Source organism: Calliphora vicina, chromosome 2 (assembly GCF_958450345.1).
Source record: "Calliphora vicina chromosome 2, idCalVici1.1, whole genome shotgun sequence".
Lineage (NCBI taxonomy): Eukaryota > Metazoa > Arthropoda > Insecta > Diptera > Calliphoridae > Calliphora > Calliphora vicina.
The window spans coordinates 81,216,446-81,240,328 of NC_088781.1; the positions used below are offsets into that span (position 1 = coordinate 81,216,446).

The 23,883-nt window shown below is 30.1% G+C and overlaps 1 protein-coding gene and 1 long non-coding RNA gene across 2 annotated transcripts in view; one reads left to right on the plus strand and one right to left on the minus strand.

Annotated features, from left to right (window-relative positions):
- Nucleotides 1-1,222: 1,222 nt before the first annotated feature.
- Nucleotides 1,223-23,883, plus strand: part of Utx (Utx histone demethylase) — a 530,199-nt gene continuing 507,538 nt past the window's right edge. Inside the window, exons 1-3 of the mRNA XM_065501028.1 lie at nucleotides 1,223-1,361; nucleotides 1,412-1,743; nucleotides 1,798-1,906. Coding sequence (XP_065357100.1) covers nucleotides 1,297-1,361; nucleotides 1,412-1,743; nucleotides 1,798-1,906 — 506 coding nt within the window. The 5' untranslated portion in view covers nucleotides 1,223-1,296. The remainder of the gene's footprint in view (nucleotides 1,362-1,411; nucleotides 1,744-1,797; nucleotides 1,907-23,883) is intronic.
- Nucleotides 16,237-16,993, minus strand: LOC135952673 (uncharacterized). Its single transcript, XR_010576055.1, has 2 exons — nucleotides 16,796-16,993; nucleotides 16,237-16,473 (listed from the first exon to the last, which is right to left on the minus strand). It is a non-coding gene; the product is annotated as an uncharacterized LOC135952673 (long non-coding RNA).

A 23,883-nucleotide genomic window follows, 5' to 3' on the forward strand; every position in this document is an offset into this window, starting at 1 on the left:
AAATTTGTTCATGACATCAATGTTTGAATGGACCTACACCCCACGTTCAAGTTTTTCCAAACATTCTCTGTATGCCATTAGATTCCTACGGGTGTCCACTTATCGTGCCCGTTCCCAGATATGATGCCCAACGCCTTGTATAATTGTGGCAATTTTTTTTTCTAATTTTAAATTTTTCATGAATCGTGCCCGTTCCCAGATATGATGCCCAACGCCTTGTATAATTGTGGCAATTTTTTTTTCTAATTTTAAATTTTTCATGAAAAATTTGTTCATGACATCAAAGTTTGAATGGACCTACCCTCCACGTTCAAGTTTTTCCAAACATTCTTTCTATGCCATTCGATTCCTATGGGTGCCCACTTATAGTGCCCGTTCCCAGATATGATGCCCAACGCCTTGTATAATTGTGGCAATTTTTTTTCTAATTTAAAATTTTTTATGAAATATGTCATCAAAGTTTGAATGGACCTACCCCCACGTTCAAGTTTTTCCAAACATTCTCTGTATGCCATTAGATTCCTACGGGTGTCTACTTATCGTGTCCGTTCCCAGATATGATGCCCAACGCCTTGTATAATTGTGGCAATATATTTTCTAATTTTAAATTTTTCATGAAAAATTTGTTTATGACATCAAAGTTTGAATGGACCTACCCCCACGTTCAAGTTTTTCCAAACATTCTTTCTCTGCCATTCGATTCCTATGGGTGTCCACTTATCGTTCCCGTTCCCAGATATAATGCCCAAGGCCTTATATAATTGTAGCAATATTTTTTCCAATTTAAAACATTTTTTCATGGAATAAAAGTTTGAATGGGCCTGCCCCCTACGTTTAAGTTTTTCTAAAAGAAGTTAGTATGCCATTCGATTGCTATGAGTGTCCACTTATCATTTCTGTTTCCCGATATGATGCCCATCGTCTTGTATAAATTTGGCAATTTTTTTCTGTATATATCAAAGTTATTAAAATTTTTTTTTATGATTATTTTATTTTAAGGTTATGTTGCGGTTTGTTCATATGTAACAAACTTCATTTTGACATTTTAACAAAGTATTACAATAACAAATTTTATTTTTTATATTCACCACACCAAAACAAATAAAAACATCTACAGCAACAAAACCCAATCTGCTGTTACCGGTTTGTTTACTCCGGGTTGTTTTGTTCACGGGCGTGAATATTTGTCTAGTATAGACAGGGGAAAATGTATCCATCTGGTAACATTGATTATTTTCTATGCGGCTTATTAGATCTTTAAAAGTAAACAAATAATAAGAGTCAAATATTATTAAAATGCAATTTTTAAATGAATTTGGCTTAACCACTGAAGAGCTTCAAATAATATCGGACCTCGACAGGTAAATATTTTCTTATTAACTAAATTGTTTGTTTATTCCCAATTTTTTAGTACTCAGTTTGGGTTTATTGACTGGAATGATGCTAAGAATTTTACACTGCGTGATTTGATACGACGTTCAATAAAAATATTTCAAAACATTGGCACTTTAATAGAAGGCAATAGTGAAAATAATGTAAAATTGGGTCCCAATTCAATAATAAAGCATTATTCGAAATATAATGAAGCAGATTCTATGAAAAATATTCGAGTTTTAAATATTAACTTAAAAGCACATCCATTCCTTAATAATGAAGAGAAGTATCCCTTATCAATTGCTTTCGATCTAAATACGTTTTGCAAACTTGGACACTTACATTTAATTTTAGAAGAGTTTGATAAAGGTGGGTAAATAATTTAACATAATTTGAAACTATTTCTTATATTTTTGTTCATAGCTCTTTCAGCTTATCAGCAATATTTAAAAATCAAACCAATGCATGTCCATAATTTGGAGTTTTTATATGGTATAGGACTTGTTTATTTCCATTTTAATGCTTTTCGTTGGTAAGTTATATTTTTTTTACAAGATTTACGACATTAGAAATTATAGTGGATCATTATAAATATTTTGCAAATTTTAAATAATGAATATGAAGAAAAAATTTTGTAAAAAGAAACGATAAGAATTTGTATGTAAAATACTGTCAAATTTTTGGAAATTAATTTTTTGCCATAGAATTTGGGACCTATTTACATTCCTAAACATCTAATATTGGTAATATATCCTAAAATATTTATTTGTTAAAACATATTTAAATGAGCTTGAATTGGCAAACTTCTTTCATTTAATTTAATAATTGGTATCAACAAAAATTGGTGTGAAAAATAGGTTTTTCAGCTTACACCCCCTTATCCGAAATATATAAAATAAATAAAAAGAAGATAAATTCTAATTATAGTGAGACTTAGATCTCATTTAAAAGAAATTATTACACTAGTAATTTTCAAACTAGTTTATGATCATAAGCTACTTTCATAAACTATACCGTTTACATCTGCATTTTAGGCAGTTAAGTGGTTTATTTTTGACAAGTCATAAAACAGCTGACTTCAATATAAAAAAATTAATAAAAATATAGACGTTCTTAAGAAAAAACGTGGCTGCACTTACATATATATTATGTACATATAAACATACCTTTCATTTTCGTTGTCCATATTATATAAAAAACACTTATTATTTTTATTTTTGCCTTTAAGATTAAATGACAAACATTAAAGTTATATGCCAGTATATTCCAAAGTTTTCCTGTCTCGACTTATACCTTCGTATAAGAAGCAGGTACTATGAAATTTCGAGTTTTTAAATAATGGTGCTCCACCAGGTTATTCTTCACTAATGAGTTTTGTATGGTCCTCTACCAGATTTTCATAAAAAATTAGTTTTATGTGGTCCTCCACCAAAGTTTCTTCAATTGAGTTTTAATGGGTCTCCTCTAATGTGTTTTGAATGGTTCTCCATCAGGTTTCTCTTCACAAAATATGTATATCAACTGTGTCTTCTCATAACCTCAAATCAAGGTTATAACAAAACGAACGCATGTGGATTAACATAAACGACTCAAAACTGTGAAAACAGTTATGCGACGCATAAAATTAATACCAATGCGAGGTGAGACGCAGAACTCTCGAAAGCCAAACAACAAAAATTGGCCTGACCGTCCTTAAGAGATAATGACAATGAGGGAGTTGTTCCTCAACTCAAATCTGTTCCACGACTGACATACAGTGGTTGACAAAACAATGGAAACTTTTCCAAATATTCCATATGTAGCCCAACATTTAAAATATTTTTTTAAAATAAAAATTTTTTTTTTAGTATTTTACTTATATAGTTTTATTTATATAATAAACTAGCTGCCCGGCAAACGTTGTTCTGCCATAGCTCACACAAAGTTTGAAGACTCCCACTATAATAGTACTCCAGATATGCAATAATAAATCTAAACCATCCAGGGACCCACTCAAACACACACAACAAATTTCATCGAAATCGGCTCAGCCGTTAAGGAGGAGTTCAGTTACTAACACACGTACAGAAGAATTATATATATAAAGATTGACTTTAAAACAAACAACATAATTAATTATATTCTGAAAAAAGGGAACAAAATTAAAAATATTCACTATTTCGCTACTGAAAAAAAAACGAAAATAATATTTAATGAACGATGTAGAAAGCATCCTGTTTACAGTTATTTTATTTTATTTCTAAATTCTGGTAATTTTTCACAATTTCTTTTTCTAAGTTTTTCGCATAATTGCTTTTTTTCAAAGTTAACGAAAATGGCTAAAGTTAAGATTTGTGGAGACTTAAAAAATAAAATAATTAACGATTTTAGAGCTGGTTTAATACAAAATAGTATCTGTGACAAATATTCAATAAATAAATCAGCAGTTTAAAAAATTATAAAGAAATATCGAGAGACCGGTTCTGTAAAAAGTTTTTTTTTACTAAAAACTCAACATTTAGGTGGAAGACCTCGTAAGACTACTCCTCTATTTTAGTTGATAAATAACAAATCCAGTATCTCAAAATGTATTCATATTTATTATATTGTACTCGTTTGTTACTCAGTATAATGGAATTATATTTATGAAGATATGAATCAAGTTTGAACTAAATTAACATTAAAGTTTGCAGAAAAATACGATAAGTAATTTGGAGATTATTGCTATGTTGTTCGCAATATTTTAAAAATATAAACGTTACAAAAATTATACATTTATTTACTTACAAGATTTTACTGGGAAAGTGTTCATTTACTTTTTTCTCTCTCGCTATAATTTTTAAACAAATAGTAAAAATATTTAATTTTGTCTAAATTAAGCCTATTTGAAACTGAAAACTTATTTCAGAGCACTTAGTCCCTAATTTTGTAAATCACGTCACCAAAATTTAAAAAATTTGATTTTGTTTTGTAAATAACAAATTCTGAACAGAACAAACGCACCAAAATTCAGGCATTGATTTGCCATTCATAATTTGAAAATTTTGTATATAAAACAAAAACAAATTTTTGAAATTTTGTTTTTGCTATCCATATAAATATCACTTAGGTGCTATTTTTTTAAATATTGTTAAATTTTTAATAGAAATGTAAAAATATCCAATGGAACAATCTCCGAATGAACATTGATTAATATTTGTTAAAATCTTTTTTGGGATTGACATATTTAACTGATCTCAAGAATTCATTAAATTAGAAAAGTTCACTAAAAAAAGAGATTGCTGACTTTGCTTTAATAATTTCATATATCCAATTCCTGAATAAATTAAAATCTGCGCAAGTGAAAATAGTGCACTGGGATAAAACTTTTGTCTTCATGTACATACGTTTTAAAAATCTAGTATTCGCAATAGGATAATTTGTCCTATTGTGATCACGAAAATTACATGTGTAATTTTTTCACGTATGTGTAAATTAGGAATGAGTCATGTGTAGTTTATAATTTTCCTGGTGGCAACACTGCATGTTTCACTTTACTCGTCAATTCTGTAACATTCTTTCGCTCACTGACATTGAAAAGTGAGTGAGTATTGTGTTCAACAAAAATAAAACGATCATTCGAATGTAGGTTTGTTATGTATGTATATGATCGTATGCTGCCGCGTATATATTTTAGTTTCAAGAATTATTAGAGTTATTCAAATTGTTTTTATGAAGGAATTTTTATATGTGTGCTATTGAATGAATGTGAATTTATTTATGGTATGGTGATGTAGAATGATATAAAGAAAGAGTATTTCTACAGTTTGTAAGTAAATTTCATAAAATAATAATGAAAAAGGGAAATACATAATTGTTATTGTTAAAATAATAATTGTAATTGAAAGTATGTAATTAGTAAAAAAAATACTATTTCAAAAATACAATAGTGGGATTATATCTAACAAAACACATAATTAAGAAAATACAAAGTACTGATATTCTTAATTAAATTGGCAATATTATTTCAATCACTTTTTTTTAGAAAACATATATCTTATGCACTTTTTTACTATACTACTACATCAACAGAACATTTTTCAGCTGCCATGAGCGACCTATCGTGGGTTTTTCGCTGTTTTTTGGAATGACAGTTTTACGTTATTTTTTATTCTATTTATATATTCCCAGCAAAAATTTTGTGAATTTTTGTAATGACAACTAGTTATTTCATGCATTATTTTGTAATGAGTGGTGGTTACCCAGCATATTATTTTATTTACTAGAATAATGCGCGTAATTTCAACAAATAGGTATCTACGGTGTAAAATAACCAGTAGATAAATTTACCTAAACGGTAACTTGACATTGATTTCAAATCAATATCTACGGGTTAAAATTACCAAATATTTTTACTCCATAAGTAACTAAGCACTAATAGATATCTATTTGTTGAAATTACGGGCATAAGTACTTATTTTTATACAGGCTGGTAATGAACTTTTGCATGTAGCACAGCTATCTAGTGTGTTTGACTGGAAAACTGGAGGTTAGTGGTTCGCCACCTGTCAAAGCCATTAATTTTTTTGTTCATATCATATTCATTTATATGTTGATGTTAAAACTATTGTTAACTTACAGTGAAATAACTCGTATATGGAGCAGTGAGTTAGCAGCATGACTATCAAACACAAGCAAATAATGTGACTGTTCGATTCCCACACAAGGCAATATTTTTTGTGTTTTTTTTTAGCTACATATTCTTGTTGTGAATTTACTACTTATTTTTCAACTGATTGTAAGTACATTTGTAAGCTTGACCCATGAATTTTTTAAAAATCTCGAACAAAGATAAGTAGTTTTTCAGTCAAATAATAAGTAGTTATGCCTTGGCTCCAATATTACTTGCTGGCTTACTAAGTAAGTAAAGTTTTTGCTGGGTTGTTATATCATAAAATAATTAAGTTAATGTTGAAAATATACAAATTGTATCACAAAACTATTTTTCTTTCGTATTTTTAGTAGAAATTTTGTTGATCATATATATATAAGTTGTAAAAGTCAGGTAAAAAATATATATTTTGCCAATTGATAACTAACATTATGTAAATGGGAAAACACCCAAAAACTTGCAACAATATTCATTTTGGTTTAGTTATTGTCACATTTTTATTTTGGATCACAATTATCAGATCATCAAAATATTTTTTCTTTTTCAAATTCCAGTTAATATCTTGAGTTTTTTGGTAATTTTATCATTTTGTGGTAAAAGAATACCTTATAGTTAGTGAATGTTCAGCTTAACAAATATTGTCTAAACATTTGGTTAGCATCGGAAATTAGAAATAATAAAAAATTAACTTTTTTCCGCAAAAATATTAGTTTAAATAAAATACAATTTGATTTATTAAAATTTTAATCAATTATTTCACGCATAAATCTCTAATTGTCAAAAGACTGTGTGTTTTTACAACTAACAACAGAAATAATTGATTTAATTCACTACAAGCAATTCTCAAATTAAATGGTCATTATACAACATACTGAGCTAATGAGCTAAAAGAGCCACCTAGTTCATTTCAGTGAGCTGAGCTGAAAAGAGCGGTCACTTCACTGAACTAATAAACCCAACTCTACTGGTCTTGGTTGCTATTGTCCTGTGAAAACACTACTCATTTCTAAAAAGAACCGTTCTGCTCGTCTACAATTTGCCAGGGATCATTTAAACTGGTCGATACAGAAATGGAATACTGTCCTCTTTTCCGACGAATCGAAATACAATTTAAGAGGCAATATTTGTAAGACGACCAAAGGGAAAAAGATTAGATCCAAAGTACACAAATAAGACTGTAAAGTTTGGCGGTGTCAATATTATGGTATGGGGATGTTTTTCAGGGCAAGGTATGGGCCCAATTCATATTATAAATGATTCCATGACAGGTATAGGATACAGAACCATATTAAACGATGTTATGTATCCATACGCTGCGGAAAATATGCCCCTAGTTTGGATATTCCAACACGACAACGACCCGAAACACACCTCTAGGGTTGTAACCGAGTGGTTACAATCCAACGAGGTACGTGTTTTAAAGTGGCTTGCCCAATCGCCAGATCTCAATCCCGTAGAAAATCTATGGGAAATTGTTGATCGTAAAATAAGGACCCAAAATTACACCAGGAAGGAAGATTTATCGGAGGCGGTTGGTTATAAGGAAATGGCAAAATATTTCAAAGGAGACCATTGACTCTTTAATTGATTCAATGCATCGTCGATGTGTAGCAGTTATAAAAAATAAGGGGTACCCAACAAAATATTGAGTTATTCAAAGTTTAGACCATATTTGTTAAAATAATACCTAAGTTTCCATTGTTTTGTCAATGCCGTAATAAAGAAATCTTTTAATTTTGTTTTCTCATTTTTAGAATTTAATTAATTATGTCCTTTGTTTTTTGTTAAATTAAATATAAAATACTACAAAAATGTTAAAATTTTTAAAAAAATTATTTCAGATTTTAGGCTATTAATGAAATATTTGGAAAAGTTTCCATTGTTTTGTCAACCACTGTATTTATTAAAAAAAAATAAATAAATTTTTATTTATGCCGCATTAATAAAATTCAAATGAATTTGCGTAAACAGCTGTGATTTTTGACAGTTTTTATAACAGGCTGCTTCAGAATCAAATAAAATTAGGTAATATGTTACAATATGATTTTTTTACTTTGCTGGCGTAGTCGAAAATTTTTCACGATACAATTAAATTTTAAATACGTCTACAAATACGACAGTCGTCTAAATACGCCTACGCCAACCACGATAAGGGTGATTATAATCTTATACCAAATGTACATCAATATGTCAAATCATATCTAAACAAATTCCGAACTGTAAGTTGGATTTGTTGTATCTATTTGGCGAGACCAAAGTAGATTATTAATAATTTGCTACACAAAATGTAACAAATGTAGGGCACAATAGCGGCGTTGTGTATCAGCTAATATTGATGTAGATGAACAAAATTCAAGAAATTTAATGTACTTACTTGTTTGGTGGAGAAGGGAGTCTTTTTCCAGAAATAAAAGAGAGGTTTTGTTGATAATTTTAATAGAAATTTAAAATTTATTTGGTTCAACGTTTATTGAGAATAAACGTTTGTGTGATTGTTGTTACCACAATGTTCACTTATGTTTTTAATTCAATGTTTTTTTTTTGTATTTGTTTGTGCGTTGCACTTTTTTTGTTCGTACTGTTTTTGTTCACAAAACTTTTATATTTTAAATGTTTGTTTGTTGTTAACAATTGGAAATTGTTTTGTTTATTTTTGATACAATGTTAAATTGTAATATTTTTATTTAGTTTTGTTGTGATATTGTTCACTGTTGTTGATGCTGTTTATTTGGTGTGTCGATGACAAGTGTCTTCTTTTCTTCATTTTGCGTTGGCGCTTTGGAACGGGGCGTTCTTACACAGCATGAACTGTCAGTTTTAGTCGAAGTCGATCAGGTCGTTCACAATGTGAGCGATGACGACTGATCGATCTTGGACATGGCGGCCCCCTTGCACTGGTGCAATGCTGAAACTGCCCAAGGAATAGCTGTCTGCCAGGGTAGCAGTAGGAATTGGGAATGAACATCCAGCTCTGGGTAGGCCAAACTATTGATGAGAAATCGAAGCATTCATCAGTATCTGAAAAGAAATAAGAAAAGAAAAATGAACAGCAGTATCGTTTGGACAACAAACTGGAAATTTGACAGAAATGCACAAGAACTTGTATTATATTAGGATATTTTCGAAATTTGAAACTCGTAAAATTCTGCCTTACGATTTTCAATAGTAGATGTGGTCTACGTAGGTCAAGTTGAAAACTTGAATAATATTGTTGCATCAGCGCAACTGTATTTATGAATATGAGTAAATTTAAGAAAATTAATGTATTTCCATGGAAATCGTATATAACTGCACAATACGATTTATGAGCTAGAATTTGACTTATAACTTAAAAATTTCGAATGGTCGTGCGCCATTTTTTAAGCCAAACAACATTTGGATTTCATGAGATAAAATCACAGTTGGCAGTAAACATATAGGATATATGTGATATACAAGAGCTTGTATTGGTTTGAATAAATTCGTACAGTTTTGTGAAACATTAAAATTCAACTTGACGTTAAATATAAACTGTTGGATATTATTCTGAATGTTTTTTGACAAAGGGAATGCCAGTTGATTCATTTGTTGCAGCGGCGCAACATAGTCAAAGATTCTGACTTCATTTTTTCTGAATTTATATATAGAATAACATTGTAGTTGTTCCTTCAGATGACTGCTTATAGTATTAAGAAAGGTGTCTATAACAGGCATGTTATTACTTTTAATGGGCGTATGCCATCCTGCGGGGGGGTTAATATTGGGGAATGTTGGCAAAATGTGATTCTTCAATATATAATGACAGTCATCAACAATATTATCAAAAGCCGAAAAAGAAATTTTCGTAATACCTGAATCATTTTCTTGAAAAAAAAATGTTTCTAAAAACCAAGGAATTGGCGTGTGTAGTATCTTTTCTTAATGGAATTAATTTATTGTAACAATTTGGTTCGGGTGAACCATCTGAGGTCACTAGGGCAGTGCCGTGTGATTTCAGTGGACCAAATATATACCAACCGTATATAGAATTCTGAGCGATCAGACTTCCTAATATATTCTTTTTCATACCATCTAGAACTATATACGGGATTACATCGCTACCTAAGAGCATGTCAATTTGAGCAGGAGCTAAGAAATTAGGATCTGCTAAATCTAATTCACTGATATCGGAAATATCAGGAGTGGGTAATGATAGAGAAGGCATCAGATTCGTGATATGTGGGACAATCACAACTTTAAAGCTAAGCTGTATTTTATTCCTTTCAGAATATAATGTGACGTTACAAACTTTATTACAATTTGCAACTACTGAGTCACCCAGTCCACATATTTTTACATTAGAACCGTTAGTTATTAAGCCTAGCCTTTTGGATACTTCTTCAGTCAAAAGAGACGTTTTTGAACCTGAGTCAATTAAGGCACGAAGTGAGCTTTTTTCCAGAATGCATAATTTGGACAAAGCTGTCGGAAACAAAGTATCATCCTCATTTACAGACAGAAGAGTCTGTGTGGTCGTCGGCAACAATGTATTTTGCTGATTTACAGGCAAGAAATTCTGTTTAGTAGTTGTTCTATGAGCAGACTTAGAAAAATGTGATCTTTCTAATTGATCAGAACGATCAACAATTTCGTTATTATGTATTAATTCTTCATAACAAGAGCTTGTCGAAGACCTTTCGTAGGTCGCATTGAAGTAGGCTGATGGATCTCCTACAGAGGAATGCATCGGTCCATTACCTCTTTGAGCATTTTCGGACGATGCTTTAGAAACTTTAATGAAATCCATCATTTCAGCTTTTGTTTGCTGATAATGTTCTCTACAATTCTCGAATTTACATTTTGCTTCTATCTTGAAGTGTATATCAACGACTTCATCGAGAGCTAAATAAATACCTTCATAGGAACGGCGAAGAGATTGCCAATCTTCTTCAAGGGCTTGAAGTTTTGTCTCGAGTAGAGACTCAGTCAAGTCATTAATACTAAGACTTGAAAATTTCAGGCATACATCAATTATATTTTGAGATTCATGGATGAATCTAGCACAACTACGTGAGCTCATTGTATGGATTTTATAAATTAATTAATCAATAAAAAATAAAACAAATAGAAAACTACTTCTATAAAATTACTGACAATTACTTTTGTACAAATCGAAAGTTGTACTGAATTGATCAACTTGTTAAGTGTAGGGTACACACAAGTAAATGTAACAACAATTACACTGCTGATTTTTTTTCAATTCTCTTTTATGCTTTATTCCCGCTTTAACTATGTACAAGCTAGTGTATTACTTATAATAATTTTTGCAATAATAAAGCAATAAAGAAACCACCACCAAATTTATTATTGTAATATGTATGAAAAACAATATTTTATACAACTAAAAAATTTTAGCTGATATTTACACTGTATATTTTTGTTGTAAACAAACTTTATGAGAGTAATTGAAAATTTGTTTTTATTTTAAAGAAATTAAAATAAATTTAAATACCGATTCTTTGACGACTACAAAAAGGACCATAAACAAATTCCGAACTGTAAGTTGGATTTGTTGTATCTATTTGGTGAGACCAAAGTAGATTATTAATAATTTGTTACACGAAATGTAACAAACGTAGGGCACAATAGCGGCGTTGTGTACCAGCTAATATTGATGTAAATGAGCAAAATTCAAGAAATTGAATATACTTACTTGTTTGATGGAGAAGGGAGCCTTTTTCCAGAAATAAAAGAGAGGTTTTGTTGATAATTTTAATAGAAATTTAAAATTTATTTGGTTCTACGTTTATTGAGAATAAACGTTTGTGTGATTGTTGTTACCACAATGTTCACTTATGTTTTTAATTCAATGTTTTTTTTGTATTTGTTTGTGCGTTGCACTTTTTTTGTTCGTACTGATTTTGTTCACAAAACTTTTAAATTTTAAATCTATGGTAGGCGTTCATATTGTTCAGGTTACGATGATTTTCGTCAAACAACCCGAATGTGAACAAAAGAGCGTAATATAGCGTAAAAATCGTAACACAAACGAAGAAATAGGTTCATTTTAAAAATTGAACATACCCGAGGTGTCCTACTTTGGGAACCCCTGGTCCCGCTCCTGGTGGGCTCATGAGGTCCAAATTCAAAACTTAATTGTTTATTTAATAAAAAAAAAAAATATAACCAATTTACACCATAAATTTACAAGACTTTTATTCATAAATACTTAGAATAGATAATAGAGGGAGTTGAAAAATTCGGAAAATAAAACTAATAGTAAATGTATCCGAATCTGATTCCGAGACAATTTTCAATATAAATTTTATCAGAATCTGGCTGCATTAATTCATAATAGGAATTTTATAATCCGAATCCGAAATGATTTTTTTTAATTTATTAGCATCCGATTCTAGAAAATTTTTTATAGAAAATTTGTTAAAATAATCATATTCTAAACGAATTTTTACTAGAAAATTAATTAAAAATAAAAGTTCTCAGACAATTTTAAATAAACAACCTTCCGATTACAATACTGAGATACTTTTTCCAGCAATATGTTAAGAAATTGATTGTAAAACAAGGAGACGTTCAACACAACTTGGGCTATCACGGCACCGCTGCAGAGAATTTTGAGTACATTCGACTTGTTCCCATATACAGTTCAACTTGAGCAAGTATTGAAGACGACAGACTACCAGCAACGGTATCGGACGATAGAGTGCAGATCAGCTGTACTGCACATGACAACGGATTTAACAGCTCCTGACAGTTTTCTTGGGGATAAATACATATTTGTATTTAAAACAAGTAAGAGAGTTATATTCGGCTGTGCCGAATCTTATATGCCCTTCACCAAATTATACTTCAAAATACAAATTTGAAATATTTTTAGGTAAACAAAATTTATTTGTTTTTTCCAGTTGTTTTTTTAATTTTTTGGAACATTTTTTTTTCGAATTATTTTAAATTTTTTTTCAAATTTTAAAATTTATTTTTTTTGAAGAAAAAAAATTCGGATTAAAAAATATTTTTTCCGATTTTGACCCATTGTAGGTCCATCTTACTATGGTCTTATATACGTCGTTGCAAAGGTCTTTGAAATATCTATCATTAGATCCAGATATACATACATAGGTCAAAAATAGGTAAAAAATCGAGGTTTCCTCATATCTCAGCCATTTTTGGACCGATTTTGCTGAGGAAACTTCTCGAAAGCATGTCCCGAAGATATCTGCGGTCTTCAGAAAATTGACATGGCTTAATCGACTCCGCTATCTATAAGGATCCAGAATATGTATACTTTATAGGGTCGGAAAATTATATTGTGGAAATTACAAACGGAATGAAAACTTATATATAACCTTCTCACGAAGGTGAAGGGTATAAAAAATTATAATAATCGCATAAATAAAAAAAGTTGTGAACCTTTTAAACCATATAGCTCATTCTGTGTCACTCTGTATCATTTAAAAGGACTTATATTTAATAATAATTAATTTTTCGCAGTGTATTGTTCAATGTAACCAATGTATTGCCACAAAAAATTTGTAAATTACACATGACGGTTCCTAAATTACAAACTAGAAGGGAAATTACTCATGTTCGTAATTTGTGTTCCATTAAAAGACTTTTAATGGAACACAATCAAACTGAACAAACTAATGTAATTTCCTGATATTGATGCGTTACATGGAATAAACTGTGTCTGGTCCTACAAGCAGTATGACAACATGACGTTATGTGCCAAATATTATCTGATATTCTAGTTTCTATATATTACCACAGATGAGACTCTGAATATGTTAAGATATCAGTTTATATATATAATTATTAATTTGAAACTCTGAATTACTGTTTATGTAGAGATAATCAGAAATTGCACATCTACATTAGGTTTCCCAATTTCCCGGACTTTTTCCTTTCCGTTTTTTCTTTTGAATTTTAAACCTTCGGTTATTTAAACTGTAATTCTTCTTTGTCAACTGACTATTTGTTGCTAGAACCGAAAAAAATCTATGGATATATAATGGTATCATTCAATTAGCAACAAATTTGGTCATTACAACGAATCTAAATATTGTAATTTTGAGAAGAAAACTGATGAAGAAATACCCGACATAAATTTGCCGAAAATTACACACGACATGTGTAATTACAAATCAAGTGGCAACACTGAATGAAACACACACAGCCATGTGCTGTCATCTGCCATTTTTATTTCACACACACACTATACTCACTACTGCTGCCATCTGTCGGTTGTAAAAAAATATCTTGTGACGCCTCAAAAGATGGCGTATATTAATTGTTATAAAGTGCTAAACAAATCGTAAACAAATCGGCGTAAGGGTTTAGAAGTTACAGATTTATTTCCATCTTTTTTTATTCTCATACCACTGTGCAGCGTTTATTTCTTGAATGCTGACTGCTTCTTCATCTTCAGACGATGACGATGAATAAAAAGCTACACTTAACATTTTCACAAGTAAAATAACACAACAATTTCATCAAAAATTTAAAAACTTTACTATATTTACATTTTGTATTTATTTGTCTGACAGATCTTTAACATGATGTTTCAAAATCATTTAATTTAGCGTATTCTTTTACATTGTTAATCTTTTACAAAATTTTGCTTGTCGAAAATTTTAGACGGTAACATAAAATTGTAAATACGACAGCAACTACGACAGCTATCGTTTTTCGACTACGCCAAACACAATAAGTGTGATTAAGATAATTTACGTTAAGGCAAGTATAAATATAAATTTATATAAATTTAAGTTTAAGTGAAATTTAAGTTTAGTTTAAGACATATTTAGTTAATTAGGTAAAATACGATTTCATAATGACAAATGACAACTCAGACACTTAGAATTGGACAATTTGATTCGTCTGATCAAATACTATAACTAGGGGGCGGATTTATATGCAAATGCATGTTTTTTCTCGAACGTCCAAATACAATGTAGACCAATTATCTCTACGAATCGCACATTTTGCTGTAAAATGGCATCGACTTGTTAGTGCATATTTTTGTATATTTTGTTGATAATGCATATTTTGTTATATTTTACTTCAAAATGCATATTTATATGCATATAATCCAAGTTTTTAATGAAAATATAATTTTTTGTCAACAATGGGCAATATATTGTCTGGACAAAAAGTTTTTTGTCGACTTTGTTATAGAAACAGCATTGAATGTTATAGACTTACTTCTTTCGACATCGAGAAACTGGCATTATGTTCTTTATTTCTCTATCAGCAGTTGACAATTATCATTTCAAACATTTTGCTTCAAAAAACTTTAGATTTTTTTCTAAGTATCAAAAATTCATTAAATGTATCGAAAACAGTCATATATTGACCCTTTTGGATAACTTAGAGACAAATGCAGTACACAATTTAAAGTGACTACACTATAGATTACTTAGAGACACTTAAGTGACAATTATCTTTACGCTAGATAACATGGGATGTATAATGTAATAGCACATAAAAAATTACCCAAAATATATAAATTGAGTCAGCCAATTGATCAGACATTAGTAACAAGTACTGTCTATAAGGGAAACATTTACTACTTGCTTAACTGAGATCAAAATTAAGATTGGATGCTACTTTACATCACGATCAATATACTGACATTCATTCATACCAAGATTAATTAATATATTTATCGTTTTCTCAGAAGAACAATTATAATTTTAAAAGTTTAGCCATATTAATTCCTGGTATAATTTAATGAGTCCTAACTGTTGGGAACACTGTTGTGTATTTTTTGGACATTGCGCGAATCATAGTTAATTACTTTATGTTTATGTACTAAAATATAAGCGCATATATTTTAAGTTTTTAGGTCATATTTTGATTTTTTTGAAGCATATTTTAGGCGCATATTTTACAATAATAAATGCATGAAAATCCGCCCCCTAACTATAACTTATGACGTCTTTGATTATGTGTAAAAAAATATTTAGGATATGAGCGTTTCTATTTTAGAGATTTCATTTGAGGATTATTTTTAGACGATTCTTTTTATGTAGATGATTCTTATATTAGTGATTTGCAAACCTGCACTAATATAGGCTTATTACACTGTGCATCAAATTTCGGGTCATTAAATCTTTCCCGAATGAGACCAACGGGAAGTGATAGTAGAACATCAGTAGACCAAAACCCCCAAAGGGTTTTAAAAAGTTAGCTCGTATTTTAAAGTTATGCGCCTTTAAAGTTCAGCTTTTTTGAGTAAACATTTTTCATATATATTTAATTTTTAAAATGTAATTTGTATTTTTTTACATAGTTTATATAAAAATTAACTACATTATATAGTTCGAGGTCTTTTCTGCTCTGGTGGATGCTCTGTAGATCCAGAATTTGAAGTAGACAAATTTTGTAGTTCACTTCCTGTGTTTTCTTCTCCTTCATCATCGTAATGCAAGTTCTTGCTCCACCAACAAATTTCCGCTAATACAGCATCGGGAGACTTTTTTCCTCGATATCTGCAAAATTTGTGTTAAAATGTATTGGGGAAAAAAAATATGGGCCTTTTCGGAAATGCATCACTGCGCTGCATCTGATGCGCAGTACATTCTAAAATGCAAAAGTTGCCAACACTGCAAATGTCATGAGTTCTAAAAAGCAACAGTGAAACATATGATGCGCAAAAACCCATCAAACAAGCATCACAAAAACGGCTGATGCATTGTCTGCGCATCAGCATCAGCTGATTTGCATGAGCATCGCAAACTAATCACAGATGCGCATCAAATGCAGCGCAGTGTTGCATTTCCGAAAAGGCCCTATATGTATATTAAAAATTACCTCATTTCAAATGGCATTGCAATTTGGTGGTACTGTTCACCTTGTTCATCTGATTCGGTGGCTAGTTGCTGACCGAAGTAGTCTAGATGATGATGTAGGTAATGAATTTTGAGCGACATATTAACGCCTATTTTAGAAAATGCATTCATCATTGCGTTAACAGATCTCTGATAGCTGTCAGACCTATTTTTACCCAACAACCCGCCAATAACCTCTTTGATTGATTGTCAATCAATCAATTCGTTTTTATTTAAAATATTATCAAATTCCTTATTTTTGACCAGCTTCCGAATGTCTGGACCATTCACAACACCTAAAGGAAGAAAAGTTATAAAAAAATATATATTTTAATCAAGAAAAATATACTTATTTTAAATGTTTTACCTTCTTTTAATTTACTTTCAGTGAGTCGGGGGAACATTTTTGCTAAAGTAGTGTAAACTTCATCCCTCTTAACCACAGTTTTCAGAAAACTTTTTACTATACCGAGTTTTATATGTAATGATGGTAATAAAACTTTGTCTTGAAGTACCAGGGGATCTTCAATAACGTTGGCATTCGCATGTTTGCTTAATTCCCTACACTTCCATTCATGATTTGCATATTGATCACCCTTATATCTGGAGTCCCAGTCACATAGAAAGCACATGTATTTAATGTATCCAGATTGCAATCCCCGAAGAATTGCTACCACCTTCAAGTCACAGCATATTTTCCATTGATGTTTATTGTAGTCTACTTCTTGAAGAATAGTTTTTAATGAGTCATACGTCTCTTTCGTTTCTACACTATAGGCAATTGGTACCGATGGTTTTGAGTTTGTTTGATGGAGCAACACTGCTTTTAAACTGGTTTTGGAGCTATCAATAAAAAGTCTCCACTCAGCCGCATTGTAACCAATGTCCATTTGGCTCATTAGTTTGTCCACATCCAAGTCTAAAAGTATTGAGTAACTACTTTTGAGTATTGAGTACTCAAACAATATGGCATATACTCGATACACGATACCCACACTCAATACTTTTACAGCAATATTCAGCAATTCTCCAAAAATTGGTAATTGCGTATCTAAGTACCAAAAACTATAAAAATAAAAAAATAAATCTTCAAAAAGTGTTAAAATTAATGAATTTTAAGTATATTAGGACTAGAACATTCAACTAAAATTACTTAATATAAATATTGACTTACTTCAATAGATTATTCATAAAATGTATATGAAAAATTTTTACTCAAAAAAGCTGAACTTTAAAGGCGTATAACTTTAAAACACGAGCTAACTTTTAAAAACCCTTTGGGGGTTTTGGTATACTAATTATCTACTTTCATTTCCTGTTGGTCTCATTCGGGAAAGATTTTCTTGTTGCACAATGTTATCAAGGAGTTTCAGGATATTGGCTTTATCTTGAGTGTATCTTGACGTATATTTTGGGTTCACTGGAATCCTTTGTTTCAAATGGAACCGAGATATTTTGATATAGGAAATCCAGACCCTTGTGAAAATCGAATGTTAAAATCTCAACACAATTACATACTTCACAACCTTACCTTTTCAAAGAATTGAACGTTTATTTCGTAAATAATATTCAATTATTACGTCGGAAAGTAATGGCTATAATGTCCTTTTGCAGTAGATTATTTAGTATTAAATATTTAAATCTCGCGAAATATGAAATATTCAATTTCCTTTTTCGATTTGCTAAATTCAATTTCAAAATTTGAAATGAAAAATTCTTTCTAACTTTTCTATAACTTAGTTTTCATAGATACTTAGAACAATAATTATTTAAGTATGTTTAAACTGAGCAAGTATTCGATACACTCAAACAAAAAATGTAAAAAGCTTGCCTCACAACGTATTCGTTAATTTTAATTACTTTTATGAAATTTTAGGTTGAATTTTTAAAAGCTTACGCCAACTGGACTGTTGCAAAATTGAAGAGTCTAAATTTAACTTGTTAAATTCAGATGGAGTAAGCCACGTTCGTATACCAAAGGGAAAGCGATTACATACACGTTATTTTAAAGCCACAATAGAGCATGGGGATGGAAATGTAATGGTGTGGACTTGCTTTTCAGCGAGTGGAGTTGGTCCTATTGTTGAAATAAAAGCAAAAATGGATCGTTTTGTTTACAGTGACATTTTAGCCAACCACATTCTTCAATAAGTCGAATGGGAAATGCATCATCGATGGCTTTTTCAGCATGATAATGACCCCAAACACTTGTCAAAGTTGGTTAAAGATTGGTTATCAGCTAATGGGATTAAAGATTTGCATTGGCCAGCTCAATCTCCTGACTTGAATCCCATAGAGAACCTTTTCGGCATTTTAAAGCACAGGATCGGAACTCTCCAATTGGAATTGTTGAGGCTGGTTTTTCTTGCTGCACAGTGTTATCGAAGTGTTCGTATTTGATGAGCATTTGACGAAAGCATAGTATATTCGAGGGTGTATTTCCAATGAGTGTCATTATCTAGCAATCGCAAGCATTGACACGCTTCGCTATAAGTTTCATACAATTCCCCATTTGTAGTTCGCAAATCATGGAATGATGTTGGGCCACGAACGTTGACAAATAGCAAACGCAAATAGAAACACTCATCGTTTCTTGGATGGACTGTGTAAATGCGACCTAATGCGTCGCACAGTGGTATAGAAAATAAAATAGAGGGAAATAAATATGTCACTTCTAAACGATAAGTCCGATTTGAATGAAATTTCACATGCAGCGACACCTGCGGTATGTTACATTTTTAAAACGATCCTATTTCTTCGTTCCGATTTCCAAAAAATTACATATATAGAATCTCCTCACCGAGCACTATAAAAAACCTCGTCGTAGCTAGCAATTATCTCTTATAGCTTAGGATATATTCGCATTTGACAATTAAATTTTCAACATTTTTTGATAACAGCGGATCCAAATATTTCCCGATTTTCTCCAATGGAGTAACTACACATGTATGTGTCAAATAGAAAAAGAATTGTTTAAAAATAATGACTAAGTCCAAAGTTATATGTATTCGAATTTTAAAAAGGCGATTTTTGACCAGGTCCATTCAAAAAAACGTCTATTTTTTATGTAAAATTCAACTTTTGGCAAAAAATTCTCAAATCGGTAACTGATTTTAGATTGCTCAATATGTTTTTAATTATTTTGTAAAGGGTTCTGATAACCCCGACTCTGGTATGGGTATTATAGCCCATTTTTGGGATTTTTCAACACTTTTTTGGGAATTGCGGAATTGTTGATAATAAATTTCAAAATTTGTTTATATTTTTCCATTTAAAATAGAAAATTCTGCATAACTGAAATTTCACAAAAAACTATTCATAAGTAAAAATTTTATTTCAATTTGAAAAATGTGTATCTATGCAAAAATGCAATAAAAACTCTTTTTTGTCATATTTTTCAAAAAAGTATTCCATGAATTTTTTAATTGTCAAAAGTTATATACATTTTTGAAAAGTAGACAAAATCCTCTAACCATTGATACATAATCAGCCCAATTATGAATAAAAATTCCGCGGGAGTTTTCCCCTTTTCTCATTTTTCCTATTCAAATTCAATGGGAAAAAACTCCCGGGGAACAAACTCCCGCGGAATTTTTTTAATACAAATTAATACTTAACAACTCGCAGATCACTCAATTGAAAAATTTTTCTTTCTGTAGAAAACTTCGGTGCAGCCGTTTTCCGATTTTCATAAATCAAAAAAAGTGGGCGTAAAAGTGGGTATGGTCAATTTTTATTTCCGTAAAAACCTAAGTTGGACTATGACGAACATTTAAATAAAAAATTGTCCGAATCGGTGCAGCCGTTCTCAACTGATGTAACTACCAACGAACGATATTTGATTTTTATTTATATAGATATATATAGCTGATTGCAAGATTTAATTTGAACTAAATTTTTCTTTTAAGTGTAACAAATATAAATACATATGTTTCAAATTTGATCAAATAAATACAAATGGTATACACAAATACGAATATTGCATATAAATATATACATCACTACAAATTTATAAATATTTTATTAACTGTTCAATATTTTTTTGAAAATATTATGTATTTTATCATTTTGTAAATGTTAAATTACATTCAACATTGCAATTAGAGTATCCAAAACCGATACCGAAAACCGGTCAACCGGTTTTTTCATCTTTGTAAACTCCACCGGTTTCAGTTTTTTAACTTTTCGGTTTTTTGACAAACCGGTTTTTGTAAGACGGTTAACCGGTTTTAATGAAATATATTTTCTAAAGCTCATTCAAACATATTTATGAAAAACTTTGATACCATTTTTAAAAATATTGATTTATTTTATACAAAATTATAGCATTTGACAATATTTCGTAAAAGATGTAATATAATTGCATAAAGATAGAGCCTTAAGAATTAAAAATACTAAATTTCCGAAGATTTAGTACACAATTTTTAACACATTTCCTATTATTTCCGTTTAACCGGTTTTTTTAAAAGGCAATAATCAAAACCGGTTTTTTCAAAAACACCCTTTTCGGTTAAACTGGAAACCGGTTTTTCAAATTTGCCGGTTTTTTGGACACTCTAATTGCAATGTTCGCACCACTGCCAGAGAAGCAAGCCGTCTTATTTTTTTCGGCGGCGGCTTAAATATTTGTTCGGCTGCGCCGACTTTAATGAAACTTTTTTTTAATTAGCATGTATTGCTTTTATATAGCAATGTCTATTTTTTACTATTTTATAAAACGGAATTGTTTTCAATGTATAATTCGGTTATATACCGAAATTTAGAGACATTTATCAGAGGAAATATTCAATATTAAATCCTGCATATTAATACGATTGAAAAATAAAAGAATATTAAAATCATTCGGTATATCCAGAAATCATCTTCAAAAATATATTTCTCACTGTTTAATAATAACATTTTTATTTTTGCTTTATATTTTCTCCGATACCCGGCAATAGAGAAAATGCAAAGTGTTATAGGAATTTTAATTTGTTCCAAAAATATATATTGTATTATTTCCAGTAATATATATACCAGGTGCTTACTAGCCTGGTAAAATTTAAAATAATTGAAAAAAAAAAATATTTTAGTATTTTAATACTAGTTGTATTTAGTGATACTAGGATCGCCTGGTGGCCGAAATTCGACCACTTTTAAAACACTTTTTACCACTTTTATGGAAAGAATTTTTAAATATTTTTTTTATATTGTGCACATCTAGAGAAAAATCTTTTAAACCATATATGTTTCATCAATATTGGTGGACAAAAACATACTTAAAAGTGTACCACAAAAAAACGTGTGGCCTATTTTTATATAAGACTAGGATCGCCTGGTGGTCAAAATTCGACCACTAATAACGAAAATATACAGTTACTTTTGAGTATACACACAAATATTTATCACGTTTGTGTACAAATACACGTGTATTTAGATGTATATAAACATGTTGTTGTTGTCTTTCAAGCAAATTTAAAAAGCTTTTTACCACTTTTATGAAAAGATTTTTTTAAAAAAAAAATTATATTGTGCACATCTAGAGAAAATAACCTGTTTCATCAATATCGGTGGACAATAACATACTTAAAAGTATACCACAAAAAAACGTGTGGCCTATTTATATATGACTAGCTAAAACCCGGTGTGCTTCGCTACCCGTACCGTAATGACAATATATTTAGTCTATATAAAATTAGTTTCTGTTCATGTGAAAAACATAGATTTTCTAGATTTAGTCCGCAAATTTGTTGTTCATTAATTGCCTTACTGTAAGTCGAGTGCCATTACAAATACGCATCATACAAACAAACACACATTGACTTTTATATATATGTATACCCTGCCAACAATTACTATCCAAAAAGTGTCCCAAACGTATCATCTTGAAGTTGAAACTCATCGAATATGATATCGCTTTCTTATCGTAATAGTGGCATATGATACCTACCAATTCTATCCATTTAGTGTATTATTATTATATCTAAATTTTAGTCTAAAAAGTGTCCAGAGAGAAGATAAATTTTCCAATTCTGCTTCTTGCATTAAAATGGAAATATTTTATTGCATTCCAGTTATGAAAACACTATGCATATACGTATTTACATTAAAAATAAATAAAATAATGATATAACTTAACTTAATACGACTTTAATTAAAAATTAGAGTATAAAGAATTATATAAAATATATTTCACTAATTGGAATACGTATTTACATTTTTTAAAAAAATACACTAGTTATTGCACTAACTCTATACCTTTAAAAAAACTTTAGGTATAAATCAAGATCGAAACAGCTTGCATTTTTATAATTTCTTTGGTGTTGATAGCTCTCATAATTAGAAGCACAAAAACGTTAATATTTTTCCCTGCTCTCTTTTAGTTTAAGAGTTATATGAATTTAAAGTCAATACATATAATAGTATATTTCTCATATATTTGGAAAACAAACTGATCGTTATGGGTATCATTGAATAGTGCTTCACAATACCTTTAATATGATATATAATATGGTACAGTTTATTAATATTGTGAACCAAAAATTCCTTTTTGATTTTATATGACAGTACTTCAGAAAATTTTGATATACAGAAAAAGTGATTTTAGCGAAGCCGGTGTTCGATACACCCCAGAACTAAAAGTCCCTTCACCCGGCAGAAGGCCGGCAATACAGAAAATGTGAATATTAACAGAAAAAAAAATATGAAAATAAAAACTGTTACGCGGATCTTGATTTGTTCCAAACTTTATTTATTGGTACACCTTTAACAAACACTTCAATTACAAATATAATTTAAATTAATCACTAATCATTTAATAAAACTTTATTTATCACTATTTAATTTGAACTTATGATAAAACACAACATTTTTTATTTAACACGACCGATGATTTTAAAATTCATAAATATACTAAGTATTGTCATGTTCTTCTTTCTTTTAAAATGTAAACAGTAAAAAGTCGGTATTAATGTAATTTGTTATTGTAAAATTTGTCACTAACCAAAAAAAATATTCTTTTGTATACTAAAATGGATCGTTTTTTATCATAATGTACTTCTTAATATTATCTATTAAGTTAATTTTAGGGAT